At 45.5% G+C, this 18,025-nt stretch overlaps 1 protein-coding gene and 1 pseudogene across 1 annotated transcript in view; one reads left to right on the top strand and one right to left on the bottom strand.

The window, feature by feature from the left end:
• The window catches only part of KIAA0319 (KIAA0319 ortholog), a 58,616-nt gene that overhangs the window by 28,057 nt on the left and 12,534 nt on the right, over positions 1 to 18,025 (bottom strand). Inside the window, exons 3-8 of the mRNA XM_058667383.1 lie at positions 17,747 to 17,936; positions 13,965 to 14,063; positions 12,116 to 12,213; positions 8,520 to 8,607; positions 7,278 to 7,370; positions 5,678 to 5,810 (exon numbers count right to left, since the gene is read on the bottom strand). Coding sequence (XP_058523366.1) covers positions 5,678 to 5,810; positions 7,278 to 7,370; positions 8,520 to 8,607; positions 12,116 to 12,213; positions 13,965 to 14,063; positions 17,747 to 17,936 — 701 coding nt within the window. The remainder of the gene's footprint in view (positions 1 to 5,677; positions 5,811 to 7,277; positions 7,371 to 8,519; positions 8,608 to 12,115; positions 12,214 to 13,964; positions 14,064 to 17,746; positions 17,937 to 18,025) is intronic.
• On the top strand, positions 200 to 580 carry LOC131480938 (small ribosomal subunit protein eS24-like; annotated as a pseudogene).

Below are 18,025 nucleotides of genomic sequence, written 5' to 3'. Positions count from 1 at the left end.
CCTGTGGTTTTAGATTAGAGCTCTTTGGCACTCAGGGTAATTTGTGCAGGCTACACAGTACTATTAACACTCCAAGGTAATCATTTGCTCACTCACAGGGTTGAGCCATAGAAAAGAGCTGACATTTACACATCTTAACCTTTAAGAAGCCAACATTTTGCTCTTTTCCTCCCTGTTTTCATGAGGGTCAGCTGCCATCATGAATGACACAGAAACCATCTGGACAGGGAAGCTCATCATTAACGGACTCCTTCTGAGGAAACAAATGGTCACTGATATTTTCCACCCTCGCAAGGTGACAGTGCCCAAGACAGAAATCTGGGAGAAGCGACCCAAAATGGACAAGACTATGCCGATGTCATCTTTGTGTTTGGATTCCGACTCCCTCCCGTGGTGGTAAGACAGTGGGCTTTGGCATGATTTAGGATTCCTTCATTACACCACAATGAACTCAGACTTGCAAGAAATGCCCTATATGAGAAGGAAATGACCTCAAGGAAACAGCGAAAGGAACAGAAGCACAAGATGAACAAGGACCGGGGAACCGGCCAAGGCCAACGTTGGTGTTGGCAAAAAGTGAGCTGGACATTGGATAACAGCCGGAGTAGTAAAGATTTGGAGTGACTGGGCCCGGCGGCGTGGCCTAGTGGCTAAAGTCCTCGCCTTGAAATCCCCGGGATCCCATATGGGTGCCGGTTCTAATCCCGGCAGCTCCACTTCCCATCCAGCTCCCTGCTTGTGGCCTGGGAAAGCAGTCGAGGACGGCCCAAAGCCTTGGGACCCTGCACCTGCTTGGGAGACCTGGAGGAGGTTCCAGGTTCCTGGCTTCGGATTGGCGCGCACCAGCCGTTGCGGCTCACTTGGGGAATGAATGATCGGATGGAAGATCTTCCTCTCTGTCTCTCCTCCTCCTCTCTGTATATCTGACTTTGTAATAAAAATAAATCTTAAAAAAAAAGATTTTGCAGTGACTATCTGCAGAAAATTGTGAATTTTTCACAGGAGTTAATAGCATAAGAAAAAAACAAAAATAAGGTAGAATCAAGATGGTGGAAAAGGGTAAGGACATGTTTAAACAACAGAGAAACATTTTATCAGGATGAAGCAGAGAGGACACATTCCAGGAAATAGGAGAGGACAGAACAACAACAGAGGTACCTGGAGACTGACAGACACAGGAAAGCAGTGAAAACAATGGTGTGGTGTTGCAGTGACTGATACTCCAGTGGCATTCAGCTAATGGTGATCTGAACTCCACCAGCAGCCAGAACTCCACCAGCAACCAGGTGGGAAGGGACTTTCACTGGGAGCTTGGGAGGTGAACCCAGACAAAGAACTGTCCGTCCTGCTGGTCTGTTTGATTTGACCAGGAGCAGAGACAGAGCAGCAGATCCCAGACGGGCAGTGTGAGAACAAGGTGACTTTCACAGCTCAGTCAGCCCCCTAGAGACAAATCAGGTGCCATTTTGTGTAAGGAGACAAAGGCAAGGGAAAGGACTGAGCGTATGCTGAGCTGGGAGTGAACTCATTTCTGACTCAGTGAACTGCAGCAATGTGGCATGCTACAGGTTCCACCCAAGACAGGTCTGGGTAGTCCTCAGACCTGATGGCCAGCAGATCAAGAACTCTAGGAGGGGCACATCAGGCGCCACTTTGAACAGTGTGGCAAAAGCTATAGGACTGCAAGAGACAATAGTTAACTGTGCATGTGCTGAGGTCGCAAGAACTCACTGAGTTCAGTGAATTGCACTGGGCCCACAGGAAAATAATATTGACTATGGCATCACATGGGTCAAAATAGGTCCATGTGGCACCAGCTCTAACAGCCAACAGGTTCCAGCAAGACCAGCAAAATCAACAACCTAACTATAAAGGACACCTGGTGACTCCCTCATCCTGGGACCTGCTCCAACCGGAAGTGTGAGGAAAGTTGCAGAGACAACAGTGCAACCTCAGCATGATATCACAGGAGGTGGAGACTGGTGAGCCAGGAGCTGGGGCTCTGGAGACCAAGCTGGAAATCTAACATAAGAACCCAGACCTGGAACTCACTGGAGGGAGTGGAACAAGTGGCTGCAAGCAGAGTTGGGTACCAACTGCAATAAGTAAAATCAGACTGTAGACCTGTGAGTGACACAGCTTAGAAACCTGCCCTAAGGAGAAGAATCTGATGACCAGAAGTACAATGACCAAGAGCAAAAGAAGACACACAGGCACAATGAATATTACTGAAGACTTCCCAGCAAAGGAGTAAAACCCTATGCCAACCTCAGAGTTCACTGAGGAAGACATCAAGAAAATGAGGGACACAGAATTCAGAAAACTCATTATAAAGCTTCTGACCAACAATGAGAAGCACATGCAAGAGTTCAAAGAATTTAAGGAATATGTTACACAGGAAATAGCAGCAATAAAGCAAATCAAGGCTGATACATCAGAAATTAAGCACACAGTAGAGCAAATTAAAAGTACAGTGGAGAGACTCCAAAATAGAATGAAGCAAGCAGAAGAAAGAATCTCAGGATTAGAAGATATTGCCTGTCACCAGGGGGAAGAAACAAACAAACAAAAAGCTGGAAGCAGAGCTGGATCAGGCCAAAAAAAGTATTCAAGAATTGAAAGACACTATTAAGAAGCCTAATAGAAGAAATATGGGAGTCCCAGAAGGTGCAGAAAGAGAAGCTGGTTTTACAAATATATTTCATGAAATAATAAGGGAAACTTTCCCTAATCTAGAGAAAGAATTGGGAAACAAAATACAGGAGAGGCACAGAACTCCCAACAGGCTTGATCAAAAGCCATCTTCACCAAGACACATGATCATCAAGCTCTCTTCAGTCGAACATAAGGAAAAGATCCTTAAATGTGCACGTGAGAAAAATCAATTGACATGCAAAGGAAAGCCAATTAAACTCACAGGAGACCTCTCACAGGAAACTCTACAGGCCAGAAGAGAATGGAGTGACATACTCCAGATTCTAAAAGCAAAAAATTGTCAGCCCAGGGTAACATATCCAGCAAAGCTTTCTTTTGTCTTTGAAAAGGAAATAAAATTCTTCCACAGTAAAGAAAAGTTCAAAGAATACGCCTCTTCCAAACCTGCCCAACAAATGATACTTCAAGATGTTCTCTTGACAGAGAAGAGGAATAGCACCCAACCATACCGAAGGCCACTGGGAAGAACATCCCAGCAAAATGACAACAGAAGACTGAATCAATGAACAACCCATTCCTAAAATGACAGGACCAAAGTACCACCCATACATATTAACCCTGAATGTAAATGGCTTAAGCTCAATCAAACGTCATAGATTAGTACACTGGATTAAAAACACCTATCCATTTGTTGTCTGGAAGAGACACATGTCACCAACAAAAATCAGCGGAAACTATAGCTTATGGATTTTAATTTTTTGTCAGTTTCATCTCTTCAACACAACAACAAATATGTATTTTCAAATAGATCAGTCTTTTGCTGGTGCCATAAACACAAACAGTGGCATGGCCCTTGCCCCTGTGATCACAGCCATCAGCTTAGGAATCAGATTTACAGGTGATCTAACAAATGTCTTAAAAAACATATTATTGGACCTAGTGTGATGGCTCAGTGACTAATTCCTTGCCTTGTATGCCCAGGATCCTATATGGACAGCAGTAGAGGATGGCCCAAAGTCTTGGGACCCTGCACTCATGTGGAGACCCACAAGAGGCTCTGCTCCCAGTTTCAGATCAACTCAGCTTCTGCTGTTGCGGCCACTTGGGAGTGAACCAGTGGGCAGAACATCTTTGTATCTCCTACTCTCTGTAAACTTTCCTTTCCAATAAAAATTAATATTTTTAAATTATCTACTCAATGTATCAAAACCAGAAAAAGAAAAATCAGAACAACCTCACATTAAAAAGACTGAATTTGTCATCAAAATCTTTCCCCAAAAGAAAACCCCAGTTCCAGACAATTTAACTGGAACATTCCATGAAATATTCAAGCAATAGTTGTGTACTAATGTTTCAGAAGACAGGGCAGATTATTGCTGTTCAGTATATTTTATTTGGCCAGCATACTAATCCTCACATCACACCTTGACAAAGACATTAGAGACAATGAGAAACAGGGCAATTTCTTTGATAAGATACCAAACCTTATCAAAATATTAGCAATTTGAATTTAATACCATATAAAAACACGGGGCTTATTCCAAGAGAGCAAAATTGATTTAACATTCAAAAACCCTAGACAACACACAAGCACTAGTTCAAAACAGTTCAAAACAGATCAAGCTAGAACCATAAAACTCTAGAAAAACATGGAAAAAAAATCTTAGTAACTTTGGACTAGGCAAAGGTTACTTATAAGAAGAAGCATTAAACAAAGAAGAAAAAATTGACAAATCCTTGCATTAAAATTAAATTCTTTGCTTTAGAAAGGCATTTGAAGAAAATAAGTAGGCAAGTCACGTTCTAGGAGGAACTATCGACAAACCCTGTGGTCAAGGAAAGAGCCTGCATGAGGAGTGTACGTACAACTCTTACAACTACAGGTGACAAACCACTGTTTTTAGAATGGGCAAAAGATCTGACTAGAAGAAGCTTTACAGCAACAAAAGGCTAACAGGTCTGACAATAAGCTGAGCACCCCAGGCACTTGGGAAATTGTGAACTAAACCACAGTCACACGCCATCCATCGGATTGGCTGACAACTTTAATGTTACAGAGAAACTTTAATTGGAAACTTCTGTGCACCGCCATGAGGCTGCCAAATGGTACAGCAGCTTGGGGGAAGGAGCTGAGCAACTCAGCTGCAACTCCCATAAGACCCAGCTTTCCACTCCTGGGGACAGGCTTCCCTCGCATTCCACAAATGAAAGACGTGCCCACGTGAAGACTTCAGCACAACACTCACAGCAGCTGTGTGTCAACAACCCAAATGCTCCTGTTACATGGGTAAACAAACAGTGGCCCATTGATGCACTGGGACTCAGCAGGAACAGGAACAAAACATTGATACAGACAACAGCATGTATATATCTTGAAGTCATCTGTCGAGTTAAAGAATCCAGAAAAAAAAGAAGAGTAAATCCATTAATACAAAATTCTAGAAAATGCAAATCAGCTTAAAGCACCAGAAAACGGGTGAGTGATCATGTGAGCATAGCAGCAGAGATGGACGGATCACAAAATGGCACAGGGAGCTTTGGTGTGGAGACAGAAGTGGTCACTCTCTTGACTGCGGGGATGTTTTTACAGGTATCCACGTGCTAAGAATCTCCTAATTTCATACTTGAAATATGGACAGCTTATCATTCTCCCAATTATACTTTACAAAGTTACACGAAGAAAAAGATTGAGGCGAACAATTCAATTAACAGATTGGTCACAGAACCATCTCACTTTGAATCTGAAGAAGCAAACTTTGTTCTGTACAACTTCAAGAGGCAAACCCTTGAAATCTGTCCACTGTTCCTGACAGCCTAAGCCAAATGACTGCAAACACAGGCATCTATGATTCATGGTCATTAACAAGGATGTCCGTGGCCACAGGACAGCCAACCAAAGCCCCCAGGAAACCAAAGCTGCCTCCTCCCTGGCCTCCTACTCAGACTGAAAGGAAGCAGCACATCCAAGAACTGGGGTAAGCAGAAGCAGTACGAAGCACAGAAACGGTGGCCACCCACTCACCTGAAAGTGTAGTTGCCAGGGACAAGGTGGGACAAGCGCAAGATTGGGGAGTCCCCTGAGGCCTTCTCTCCCCGGGAAGGCCCAGCCACTTCTTCCCAGTGGTAACTCACGATCTGTCTGTCATCTGTGCTTTCTGAAGAAGAAAATGTAAGAACAAGGCAGAAGACCTTACAGACTTGTATATTTCAATTCATTTTATATGAAATTATATGTTCACCTAGATCTGAATATAAACAAGGGATCTTTCTTATAAAAAGCATATAATAAAAAAATTAAGCATGGGTTTCAAATTTTTTTACACTCATATCTGTTTATCTTTTAATTCTGTTTTTCTGTGAGTTTTTAAAAATAAGCTAGTATTAAGCAACGACATTCCCTAAATCATCATCCCCATTTTTCTCCTAGTTTTCTACCACATCTGAATGAGGTTTCTCTCAGGGAGTTAAATATTTAAGAAGCACGAAGACAGGCATCGTTGTTTTTCTAAAACCAAGAGTCCATAAAGAGCAGCACACTGAAATACTACTTGCAGTCATCTCAGTACAGCAATGATACCTTGGAGGTTGCTTCTAAACAGTCTGAAAATGCTGAGATGCCTCTTCATAATTTATAAAACACCTTTTGCTGTATTCATTATTAAGGTATCAGTCCAAAGCAAAGCCACATCCTGCATAAAAATTTCAACAAAATGTGGCATGCAGAATTGCAGAAATTTACACATGGACAGAAGCCAGTTTCATCTAATTCTTTCCGAGCAAGAACCAATTTAAGTGATAGATTAATAACCCTGAATAGTTTTTCTGGAACTGCATCAAACTCATACTGAATTAGAGAAACCAAAACATCTTGCTGGGGCTGGCATTGTGGCATAGCCGGTAAGGCTTCCACCAGCAGCACCAGCATATCTTATGGGTGCCCTGAGAAAGCAGTGGAGGGTGGGACTCTATGCCCACATAGGAGATCTAGGAAAACATTCTGGCTCCTGGCTTTGGATTGGCTCAGTTCCAGCCATTGTGGACATTTGGGGAGTGAGGCAGTGAATAGTAGGTGTATCTCTCTCTCTCTCTCTCTTTCTCTCTCTGTCTCTGTCTCTGTCTCTACCTCTCTCTTTGTAACTCTGAAATACACTTACTGAGTACATCCTGTTGAGCCAGATCAGACAGAAGTTATGTTTCCAAACCTCCCCCATGGCATGAACACCTGCTGCTATGTGGAGGTCCCTTGCAGGCATCCTCTGCCAGAAGGAACAAATTCTGGGCTCAGTCAACAAATAAAACAATACCCACTTTCACTGAGGGCAAGCCTGCTAGAAGTTGTTGGAAGTGATTCTACCACTACTATTCATACATGTTCCCACACATCAAATGGAGCTTTCTCAAGAATTACTTTAAGTCCAAGTCAAAGAAAACTTTTTGTCTGGACCAGCGAGACTTCACTGAAGGGGAAGTGAATACAGAACGGAGCTGTGATGAAAGAATAAAGAACTTTGAGATGGGAGATGATCATGTCTCAGTCTGTGTCCTCCCAGCCTGGAGGAGGAGAACCGGTCGCACCTCATGGTACCCAGTGGGAAAAATCCCAAGGTAGCCCAGATACTCACGGCTGCCATCGATGTGGGCCAATGTCGCAGGCAGAGTGAGTTCTTGCATTTGGGGCAAGACAACTGCCACAGGAGGCAGGTTGGTTCTTTTGGCTGTGACAGAGCAAAGGACAGGAACTAAGCCCACATCATAAGTGTACAATGTTGTTACCCAAAGTCCCTGCTTCTTAAAAACTAACTATACACGTTTGTCAGCCATCAGGTGGCCAGTTCCCAGCCGTGGATACACTGGGGTGGTTAGGAGGTTCGGTGTGGCTTCTCCTCTTGTAATTCACTCCCTCCCCAGATATAGGAAGAAGATAAGGAAAGTGTGAAAATAGTGGTCTTACTCATTTTCCCCTAGTCCTCAATTCTTCCCACCCTAAATAAGTTTGTAAACACAATAAAAAAAATTCTTTTAAAAAGATGTATCAGCAAGGTCTCCAATGGTACAGAACATTTTCCAGGTTGAGAGCCTCCCTGTAAATTTTGGGGACTGGTCCATAGGTTTATATTTTCACACACACATAAGCCCAGACTCAGGGAAGAGGTGTCATCATAACCTTGGCTCCTTCATGGGAGCCAAGGGGTGACTGCAGAACGCGGGTGATGGCTCACCATACAGCCTTGAGGAATAACAGGACATTTAATCTCTGACTGCACCATGCTTCAGCCGGAATACCCACCTGGCAGCAGTGCAAGAGGGACAGCTGGCATCTCCCAGATTAAGGGGAGTGAAGGGGTGGACAGTTCAGCTACACAGGTGGCTCCCCCAGTTCCATTGAGGCATGGTGGAGCCCGAAGGCAGCCCTGCCCACATGCTACCCACAGAGTCAGGGCTTTGCCTGCCCAGAGGGCCACCTGCTTCTTGGCCTCACAAAAATGAACTGATCCAAGGCTGGCAGCGCAAAGCACACATTTTCCTCTGCCCTTTTTGTTGCTCAGTGAAAACCACTGCACCTTGGGTAAACCCAAGTCATGAGGGGAGAAGGTAGGAGAGCTGATAACAGAGTTGCATCAGAAAGGGCCACACTTTATGACAATGCATCAGCACTCAAGAACAGCTGGCCATGAACCTGTCACCACAAATGGTAGTGACAGGTGAGTACTGCGAGGTATTTGGAAAACAAGCAAAGACATAATGCTTGCATATCTTCTCAACAGAGCCAAATGTAAAAATAAAATAACATATCATATGTCATCCAAGCACCCAAAACTGGAGCTAATCAGTGTAACAAGAGCCCTTTTCCCATACAGACATACCTGGCCTCACGGTGACATTGACAAATCCTTCTCCAAAGGCATTTTCACTAGAAACAGCCACTCTGAAGGTGTAAAATCCCACTGACAACTGCAATGTGAACAAAAGTGACACAGGTAAACATGCAAGAGACAAGTGTGCTGCCTCAGAAAGGCAGTGATGTCCCCTGTGACGTGCTCCCAAGCCTGGCACAGAAAATGACCCAAGGGACCATTCCCTTTGGGTCTGAAATGAGTCTGCCACACTGTAGTGCTGAGGAGGCCACCAAGGACACCTGTGCCCCATCCTAGAGTGAATGGGTTCAAGTCCAGCCTCCTGCTGATGTGTGCAGAGGTGACGGCTTGGGGTCCTGGATCCCTGCCATCCACGTGGGAGCCTGGGAGTTAGTTCCTGGCCCCCAGCTTGAACCTAGCTTGGTCCTGGCTATCACAGCCATCTGGAGGGTGAACCGGCAGAGGGAAAGCTCTCTGTCTCACTCTGTCTTTCAAATCAATGAAAGAAGTGAAAGTGAAGAGGCTGCTGCCACATGTTTGGTCTCTGGATCAAAGACAAGTCTTTGAATTAGTTAGAGGCTCAAGGTAGACCAACTGAGGCAGCAGTTCCTAAACACACATCTGAGAATCCTGTATATCACCTATTTGTTTATTTGTTTGTTTAAAAAGTAGAGTTACAGAGAGTGAGAGGGAGGAGGAGAGGGGCTGGTAAGGGAGGACAAGAGGAAAGGAGAGAGAGAGAGAGACCATGCTTCTCTCTAAATGGCCAGGGCTGGGCCAAGCCAAAGCCTGAAGTCAAGAACTCCATCAGCTTCTCTTACGTGGATGCCAGGACCCTAAGTGCCTTGATCACATTCTATTGCTTTTCCAGGCACATCAGCAGGGAACTGGATCATAAGCAGAACAGCTGAGACTCTAATCAGTACCCATAAGAGAGGCCAGTGTTAGAGGCAGCAGCCTAACCCCACTACACCACAATGCCAACCCTAACATCCAGCATTATTTAACATTTTTTGTGCTTTTTAATCCTTTTTATTTGTTATTATCTTTTTTATTTATTATTATTGTTATCATTTTATGATAGTTTCATAGGCACCTAGGATTTCCCTTATCCCCTAACCAATCCTCCCCTTGAGTTCCCCTGTATCATTATTATAGTATAGTTCTAAACACATAGTCATAAGTCCATCGTTGTGGGCACAGACAATGGCAGAGAGTCCAGCATCCTATTGTCAAGATATGGTAAACACTTTCATCGTAAGCCCATCTTTGTCTGAAAGTAGAGATGCATACTACATTATATCCTCACATCTGGATATGTTAGTCTCCATTTCACAGTTCCTGTACATCCCCTTCAAGAAGCGCCACAATACAAAATCAACATTAGGAAGAAAAATGAAAATTAACAATGCCATGAAGTTAAATAACTTGTTCCTAGATATGACAGTCTCCATTATACAGCTACTATGCACCCCCTTAAATGAAAGGCCATAAAACAAAATCAACAACAGGAAAAAAAAAGAAATTGACAACACCATGAAATTAAATAACATGCTACTGAATGACTAATGTGTCACTTAAGAAATGAAAAAGAATGGGCCCGGCGGTGTGGCCTAGTGGCTAAGTCCTCGCCTTGAACGCCCCGGGATCCCATATGGGCGCCGGTTCTAATCCCGGCAGCTCCACTTCCCATCCAGCTCCCTGCTTGTGGCCTGGGAAAGCAATCGAGGACGGCCCAATGCTTTGGGACACTGCACCCGCGTGGGAGACCCGGAAGAGGTTCCAGGTTCCCGGTTTTGGAATGGCGCGTACCAGCCGTTGCGGCTTACTTGGGGAGTGAATGATCGGACGGAAGATCTTCCTCTCTGTCTCTCCTCCTCTCTCTGTATATCTGACTTTGTAATAAAATAAATAAATCTTTAAAAAAAAAAGAAATGAAAACGAAAATCAAGAACCATCTTGAAGAAAATGATGCTACTGTATGATCTATGAGTCACTGAAAATTTAGATGGGTTTGGTTTTTTCTAATCCAAAAACATGAGCATACGCCATTTACATTCAGGGTTAATATGTATGGGCAAAGCCAGGATTCAACCCTAGGACTTCAGGATGGCTCATAAGTCTTAACCAGCATCTTGTCTGTTAGACAAAATGCCAACTCCCTGAGATATCAGAGATCCAATGAAAACATATTCACTTGATTGTTGGTATTTCTGTTAGGTGCTTTGCAATTTTGAGTGGTAAGCATTAACTCAGCAGGGCTTGTGACACTTGAAAGAGCTGAGAGTTATCTGCATGGCCTCAGAGGATCCCTGCAGAGCACACCTGTCTCTAACTACTCACTAGCACCATCTCTGGTCCCCAGAGCAGTGGCGAGTGCCATGTTTGCTTCTGCTGTGTTAGGAATTCTGATTCTGAGGAGGTGGGATACAAAATAGGAAGATGGGATATTTTCCATTTCCTCTGTTACAAAATAGTCCAGATTTTCTTTTAGTGAATGATTGAGAATTATGTGCCTGGAGCAGCACCCTAGAATTCATCCACGGGTGCTGGACCTATATCCAAAGCTGGTTGGGCAGCAGAGCTGGCCTTGCTGGCCACACCAGCCTGACTGCAGCAATACCCCAACAACCACAGAGGCAACCATGTGATTCATTAAAATGCCCAAGTGGAGATGCGTCATACTTACTTGCTGGGAGCTCTGTGAGAAGACCCCTTTGCCTTAGTTCAAAACACATGCCAGCAGGTGCAGAGGCTGTGCCCCATGTGGGAACAGAGACAAAGCCTGTGCATTTCCTAGACCATGGGGCTGCTGTGGACAGTCCATGAGGCGCAGCAGTCTAGCCAGTTACCGAGTGCCATGACATTCCCTTTTATCGTGTGTCCTAACCCTTTTCCGCCATCTTGATTCTCTGCATTCTTTAACATTTATCTCTGGTAAACTGGCTGACACTGACTGTACATCACAGTTTGGGAACTGAGGTTCAATGCCATGGGCATATGTACAACTTATACAGCACAATAACATGGGAATGATTCAGGGCCACAGGGGAGAATAATACAAGGATGTTGCATACTCAGGTTGCACTGTAACATCAGGGTGATGCGTGGTCATATTGCACCATTAGCTATACAATCTCAGGAAAGGAAGACAGAAAAATCATCTGGCAGATCAGACCTCTAGTAAATAACTCAGTTTGCTCATCCTATGTGTCTGTTGATGAGTAACTGACAGTTAAAGCAATCTGTACACTGCAGCAGAATGACAGGCAACTCTTAGAAATATGCCTGCCTGAGAAGCAAAGATAAGCTAGATGTCCTCACACTGCAAGGAGAGTAGGCATTAGAACAGGTTTTAGCTTTACTACAAGGATCGCTGGGAAACCAGCACCTTGTCCCAGAGCTGCTCTGGAAAGTCATTCAGAGAAAGCACCCAGTGAGCTCCCACTACCCACCTGCCCACCTAGCGACATGGCCAAACGTTGATTCATTTCTATCCTCCTTTTAATCTTAGCCAGAAGACAGATTGCTACTTTGACAGCAAAGATGGTATTTAATCCATGCTGGTCCACACTGTCACTGACAGCTCATCCCCAGTTACTTACGTGAGAGAGATGAAGAGTTTGCAAGTGTCTTTGTTTTATCTCCCCTTGGTAGTCTGCAGGGTGGCTTATGAAACTCCATTCATAGTTGTAAGTCGTTTCTGAGAGCAAAGCAAAGATATGAGTAGGTGGAAAAACAGCAGACATAATGCTTGCATATCTTCTCGTTACGCTGAGATACACTAAACTCAGCTTTCAAATTTCATCCACTAAGAAATAACAAGGTTCCAGTTATTTTAAATAACTGAAAGCAACAGACACACAAAGACAGAGCTGTGTACATGCACACACACAAATGCACACAGAAATACACATACATACACACAGAGAGATCTGCCTGCTACTTTACTCCCCCAAATGCCTGCAACAACTAGGGATGAGCCAGACCAAAGCCAGGAGCCCAGTCAGCCAGGCTTCCCCACACGAGTGGCAGAGGCCAGGTACTTGAATCATCACCTGCACCTCCGAGAATATACATTTGTAGGAAGCGGGCAGCAGGACAGAGCTGGATCTCGAACCCAGGACCTTTGACATTGGATACGGACCCCAAGCAGTAGCTCAGCCCCTACGCCAATACCTGACCACATGCATTTTTGATGTAAAGTTTCTTTTTATTTTAAAATACATATTTGTACTTTTATGTAGCTATAGGAAGTTTGGAAAATATACAAATTAAAAAAAAAAAAAAAAAAGCTCTCCCTAAGCTCGTTATTAGCATTTCATGACTCTCCTGTGAGGGTGCTGGCCACACTACCAATGTATCATATTGTAATCCATGATATTCTCACTCCTTGTAATGAAAGAGAAGATTTCCACTCTTGCAGTCTGCTGCAGGACTGACAACACGTATTGACGTAGAGAGAAATGGCCTTAACATCCAGTTTCTCAACTTTCAAAGAAGAGTGAATTATGAGGTCTTTCACCTCAGAGGATCAAAACACAAATGCAAAACTTTCCTATTTCTGAATAAAGAAACTAGCATGAATGAGAGACAGTCAACCACCATTAGAATGAGTCTACCTGGGGCCGACACCATCATACGGTAGCCTAAGCCTCTACCTGCGGTGCTTATATCCCTTATGGGTGCTGTTTTGTGTCTCGGCTGCACCACTTCTAATCCAGCTCCCTGCTTGTAGACTGAGAACGCAACAGAGGACGGCCCAAGTGGGAGAGCCAGAGGAAGTTCCTGGCTCCTAGCTTCAGACTGGCCCAGCTCCTGCCATTGTAGCTATTTGGGGAATAAACCCACAGATGGAAAACCTCTATCTCTCTCTGTCTCTCCTTCTCTCTCTCTTAACTTTGCCTTTCAAACAAAATATATATTATATATATTTATATATTATTTATATATATTTATATACTAAATATATTATTTAACAACATTAGTAATAATAAATATTATAAAAGAATGCTTCTACTTCAAGGACGATGCATTTGACAGTTCCTGGGGTTATCCTGGGGCTAGGGCTAAGATTCACTAAACAGTGAGCCCTGAACAGCAGAAGAAAGGGCGTCTGACATGAGGGTTCCCAGCAACTTGAGGGCCGCGTTGCCCACTGGGCGGTCTCCAGGGGCCGCCCAAGGGGTGTGCGCCGCCTCCCTCCTCCCAGGTTCTGCAGATCCTCCAGGTCAGCGTCCTGCTTTAACGCAGCTATCTGCTACATCCGCAGAAATGTCGGAGTTTCCATCCAGCCAATGAAATGCTATTACTGTATCCAATTGCCTTGGCTGTTACTTCAAGTCAATCCACTTCAGTAAACTGTGATCCTTACACTCACCAAAGCTGTGTCACACGCGCTGTGGAAAGAACTGTGTTGCAAGAACACCCCAAAGAGCAAGGTCAAACCCTCACCTGCAGGGGGAGTGGGCACAACAAAGGCCTTCAGTTCAACTTCGGTGTTGGGTAAAGTTACCACCCGGTTCTCTCCAGCAGACACTGTGAGCTCCTTCACTGAAAGTGAATTGGAAATAACACCATATGGCATTAGCTGCATAGCGATGTCCAGTCACTAGCCTAGAAAACATCTCTTTCAGTGTGCATAAAATGAAATGCCGTATACTTTGCTAATAGTCATTCATATGCACTTTGTTCCTCTCTTGCATGGGGGGAGGGGAGGGGAGAGGAGGACCTCTGCCTGAGGAAAATAACGATTGTCTACTGTCGTGTTGGGTGACAAGCAGACAGCGGGGATGGCGTCTAGGTTCTCTTCTGCTACCCACCTTTCTGCACTGACTCCCTGCTGGGAGCTGCTTTAGTTATAACAAGACTGCGTTCAGTCACAAGTGTTCCCACACCGTTTAGTCCCACGACACTGAGCTCTGATGGCAACCTCGCGAATGACCACGAAGGTCTCGCTTTTGTGACTTTCCCATCAGTTTCAATATGAAAGGCAAATTTACTGAAGCAGCAGGGACGTCGGCTCCCATCAACGCCCCTGTCTGCAAAGTCAGCTTTCAGAATGCCACTCCTTTGCCTTCTCCAGAACCAGGATTTCACTGGGGTATTCATACTGCGGTTCTATTGGCTTGCCCTGACCGGACCTTCATTTCAGCTGTGTAAACCTTACACAGAGAGGCCGTGCTTGGAAGTATGAGCCGGGTTTGCCGCCGAGTCCTTCCCTATGGTCTTCTGCCCCTCCGGGCTGCCTGCGGAGGCGACAGAGGAGGTTGTCTCGATGCCTCAGGACCTCCTCATCTGGCAGTGCACCAACTCCGTCCTGAGAGTCAGCAGATGTGATCTTTACAGATCAAACAATCAACAGAGCTCCAGAAAGGCTAATCAAGGTGTTCAAGGCTAGACGGATACTTAGCAACAGATCCAACAGCTTATTATTTATAAATAAATGTATTTATTTCAACAGACACGTACATGCCAGATAAAACTATGCCTAGCTCTTTTTAAGCCAAAACTCTTGAGGCAGAGAGATCTCTGAAATAAGAGGGTTTATTGAGCCATTATAGGTGATAGCCAGAAAGCACCAGTCTTGGAATGGGCCAACCCAGCAATCCACAACAGGGCTGCACGGCATTTGTCAACATGTTCACCAGACCATGACAAAGAACACTTTTTAATAAGCAAAATTTGGGGAAGCAAGGTACAAGTTGTTCACATTGAGCATACTCTAGCTAGAGGCACCGGAGGACACTTGGGAGGGGCCCGAGGGATGTTGCCAGAGAAGGCCTGCTTCTGATTGGCCGGGGCTGTGAGTACCATGTGGCAGCACCCAGGGAGTCGTTTTGACCAGCTCTGAGTCGAAGCCAAAGCAGTTTCTGTCCCTATGGGCTGTTGCTGCCTGCCGGCCTCCCCTTGTCTTCTCTCCTCTCCTCAAACCCCCAGCCCTCACAAATGCTTTTCCTATCACACCCTTCCTAGGGCTTGCAACTGACTGACTTCCCACTCACAACGACCTACACAACAGGTACTTCTAGACCCCAGGGATCCTAAGTCATGGGCCAGGTTCTTCCCACATGCTGCACAGCTTCTCTTCCACAGCAAGCTTCTCTCTACCCATGCTCTGAATCCAAGTACAGGCAAAAGCAGAGGGAGTGATCCCCAAACCACATCGGCCACAGCAAATACAGCCATTTGACCTGGCCGACTCCAACAGCTGCTTTCTGGGAAAATGGGATGGACGCTTCTCTGATCTCACGGTGGCCTCAGCAGTGTGTGCCTTTTCCTCACTTCTTTCTTTTTGGAACTGCCGGGAACCAAAATTTGCCAGCGTGGAATGGGCCACTGCAATTATGTCTCCCTGGCATAAGGATGATTTAGAAACGAGTATTTTGGAGAAGCCCTAAAAACAAGCAAGGGTTCCCACTTTGTAAGGGGAATTTACATCTGGGACGGAAAGCTCGATTTGTAAGGTTGTCTCTGCCCTGTACTCAGAAGAGAGTTTAAGTTTACCAAGATTCTGCCAAGGACCCAGGCACCCATTTGAATCTTCAGCAAACCCTACTTTTGCTCACCATTTTTCTGGCTACCTTCTGCCCTACCCCACCCCTCGTTTATTTCAGTTGAAGAGCTATACAAGCTAGAATCCTAGGCCCATTTCCATGGGTCTTTGCCATGTCCACATGCTTGCCCTATGGTATCCATGGGGATTGGTACCAGAATGCAAGTGAACACGATCTCCTGTGGATTCCCAGTCCCTTATACGAAATGATGTAGTATTTGCATGGAACCTACGCACAGCCTCCTGTCTACTTTGACCCATCTGTAGATAACTCGTAATGCCTCACCCAGGGCAATCGCTGTGTAACTACCTGCTGTACTGTGTTATTTAGGGAATGATGACCAGGGGCAGAACTTGTACATATTCAGTGAAAGGCACAAAGGCTTTTTAAAAACTAACTTCAGTCTTGGCCAGTTGAATTCACATGTGTAGAACCCATAGATATAGAGAGCTGGCTGTAAGAGAGGTATAGGTTAACAAACGTGCACTGGTTTTTGTCCAGTTAATCCGTCGTTCATTGCAGGGCTAGCTCCAAACTGAGACGAGTGGAGGGGAACTGTCTGTTGGCTCCTTCCTTCTCTGCCCTCCTTCCTGCTGCTGTCCTTGGCATCTGCTATCTTCTCCACACCTTGGCCAGCCACCCTGGCAGACTCCTGCTCTTCCAGAGGCTGGCATTCTCTCATCACGATCCCACAATTCTACTCCCTTACTCAAGTCTACTTCCTTGTCTCCATCACTGCAGCCTCTCACAGCAGCCTGTCTTCTAGCCTCCGTCCACACTCAGAAAACAACACCCCAAAGACTGGTGCTCTGACAAGCTGCTCAGATTCAGGATGCCTCTGACCTTCCCGTGCTGCTCCCCTCACAACGCAGGGAGCAGCTCTCTGCCAAGTTCTCTTCTCCACCTGCGCAGATCGCCAAAGGCGGGACACAGCTGCCTTTGGCCTTTGCATTGAGTTTTCATGAGTCACAGCAGACTGAACTCAAGTCACAGAAAGAGACTGAAAACCAAACATGTCACCTAGTACCCAGAGGAGCTTCTTCCATGGCCACTCTCTATTCTTTTGCCCTAAAAATAACTTGTTCGCACTCCCAAACAGCCTGGCCTGATGTCCCTCTCTGTGAGAAGGAATGCATTTAGGCCCTGGTTATCTGTCCCTTTCTTCAGGTCTATGTATTTCGTGTATGGCTCCCATGAGTGGCTATGAACATGGATGAATATGCATGTTCTTTTTCCTGTTCACTCATTGCCAGTTTCAGCGCACAGATCTTCAGGGGAAGTGTGCACTCCCCCACTGTGGTGAGAGCTAAGCATGATGCCTGGCACTCTGTATGCTTGGTAGGTACCAAGTACCACCTTGAACGTTATCACACAGCTTGCTCCACAGACCTGGAGGTGAGGCTGCCCCTCCTCTGCCATTCCAGCCTTCCACAGCACTGACCACACTGTCCAGAGACATCACTGGGCTGGGCAGGATCCTCCCCTGTCCTATCCAGTCACTGAGCAAGAAGACAAAGTCTCTTTGACCTTTTCATTGTCAGAATGTAGTTATGCTTTTGGCACATGATAGATGCTCACAACTGTGGAGAGAAGGAACAAACTTTAAAAGTCACCACTACTGTGTTCTGCAGAATGCCATTAGGACATTTCTTACTATAACTGTGGCTTTTTTAAGGTTACCTGTCTTGGGAGTGAGGGTAAGAGATGTGGGCTGCTCAGGCAGGGCAGAGCCAGAGGGGACTGCGCTGGTGGGGAGCGCTGGGGTGCTGGGCACCGTGCTCCGAGGGCTGATGGTGAGAACGGGTCTTTCCTCCAACGGGGCTGAGCTGGGCTCCAGGCTGGCTGGAGGCCCATGGGAAGGCATTAGCACCTGCAAGACCAACGACAAGAAGAAACTGTTATGAAAAAGGTGGTTGAACTCAAGCAATACACCATCACTGGCCTTCTTCATAAATGAGA

The sequence above is a fragment of the Ochotona princeps genome, chromosome 1 (genome assembly GCF_030435755.1).
Source record: "Ochotona princeps isolate mOchPri1 chromosome 1, mOchPri1.hap1, whole genome shotgun sequence".
Lineage (NCBI taxonomy): Eukaryota > Metazoa > Chordata > Mammalia > Lagomorpha > Ochotonidae > Ochotona > Ochotona princeps.
The sequence above is the reverse complement of the archived record's forward strand: the minus strand, read 5'-3'. Positions and strand labels throughout refer to the sequence as shown.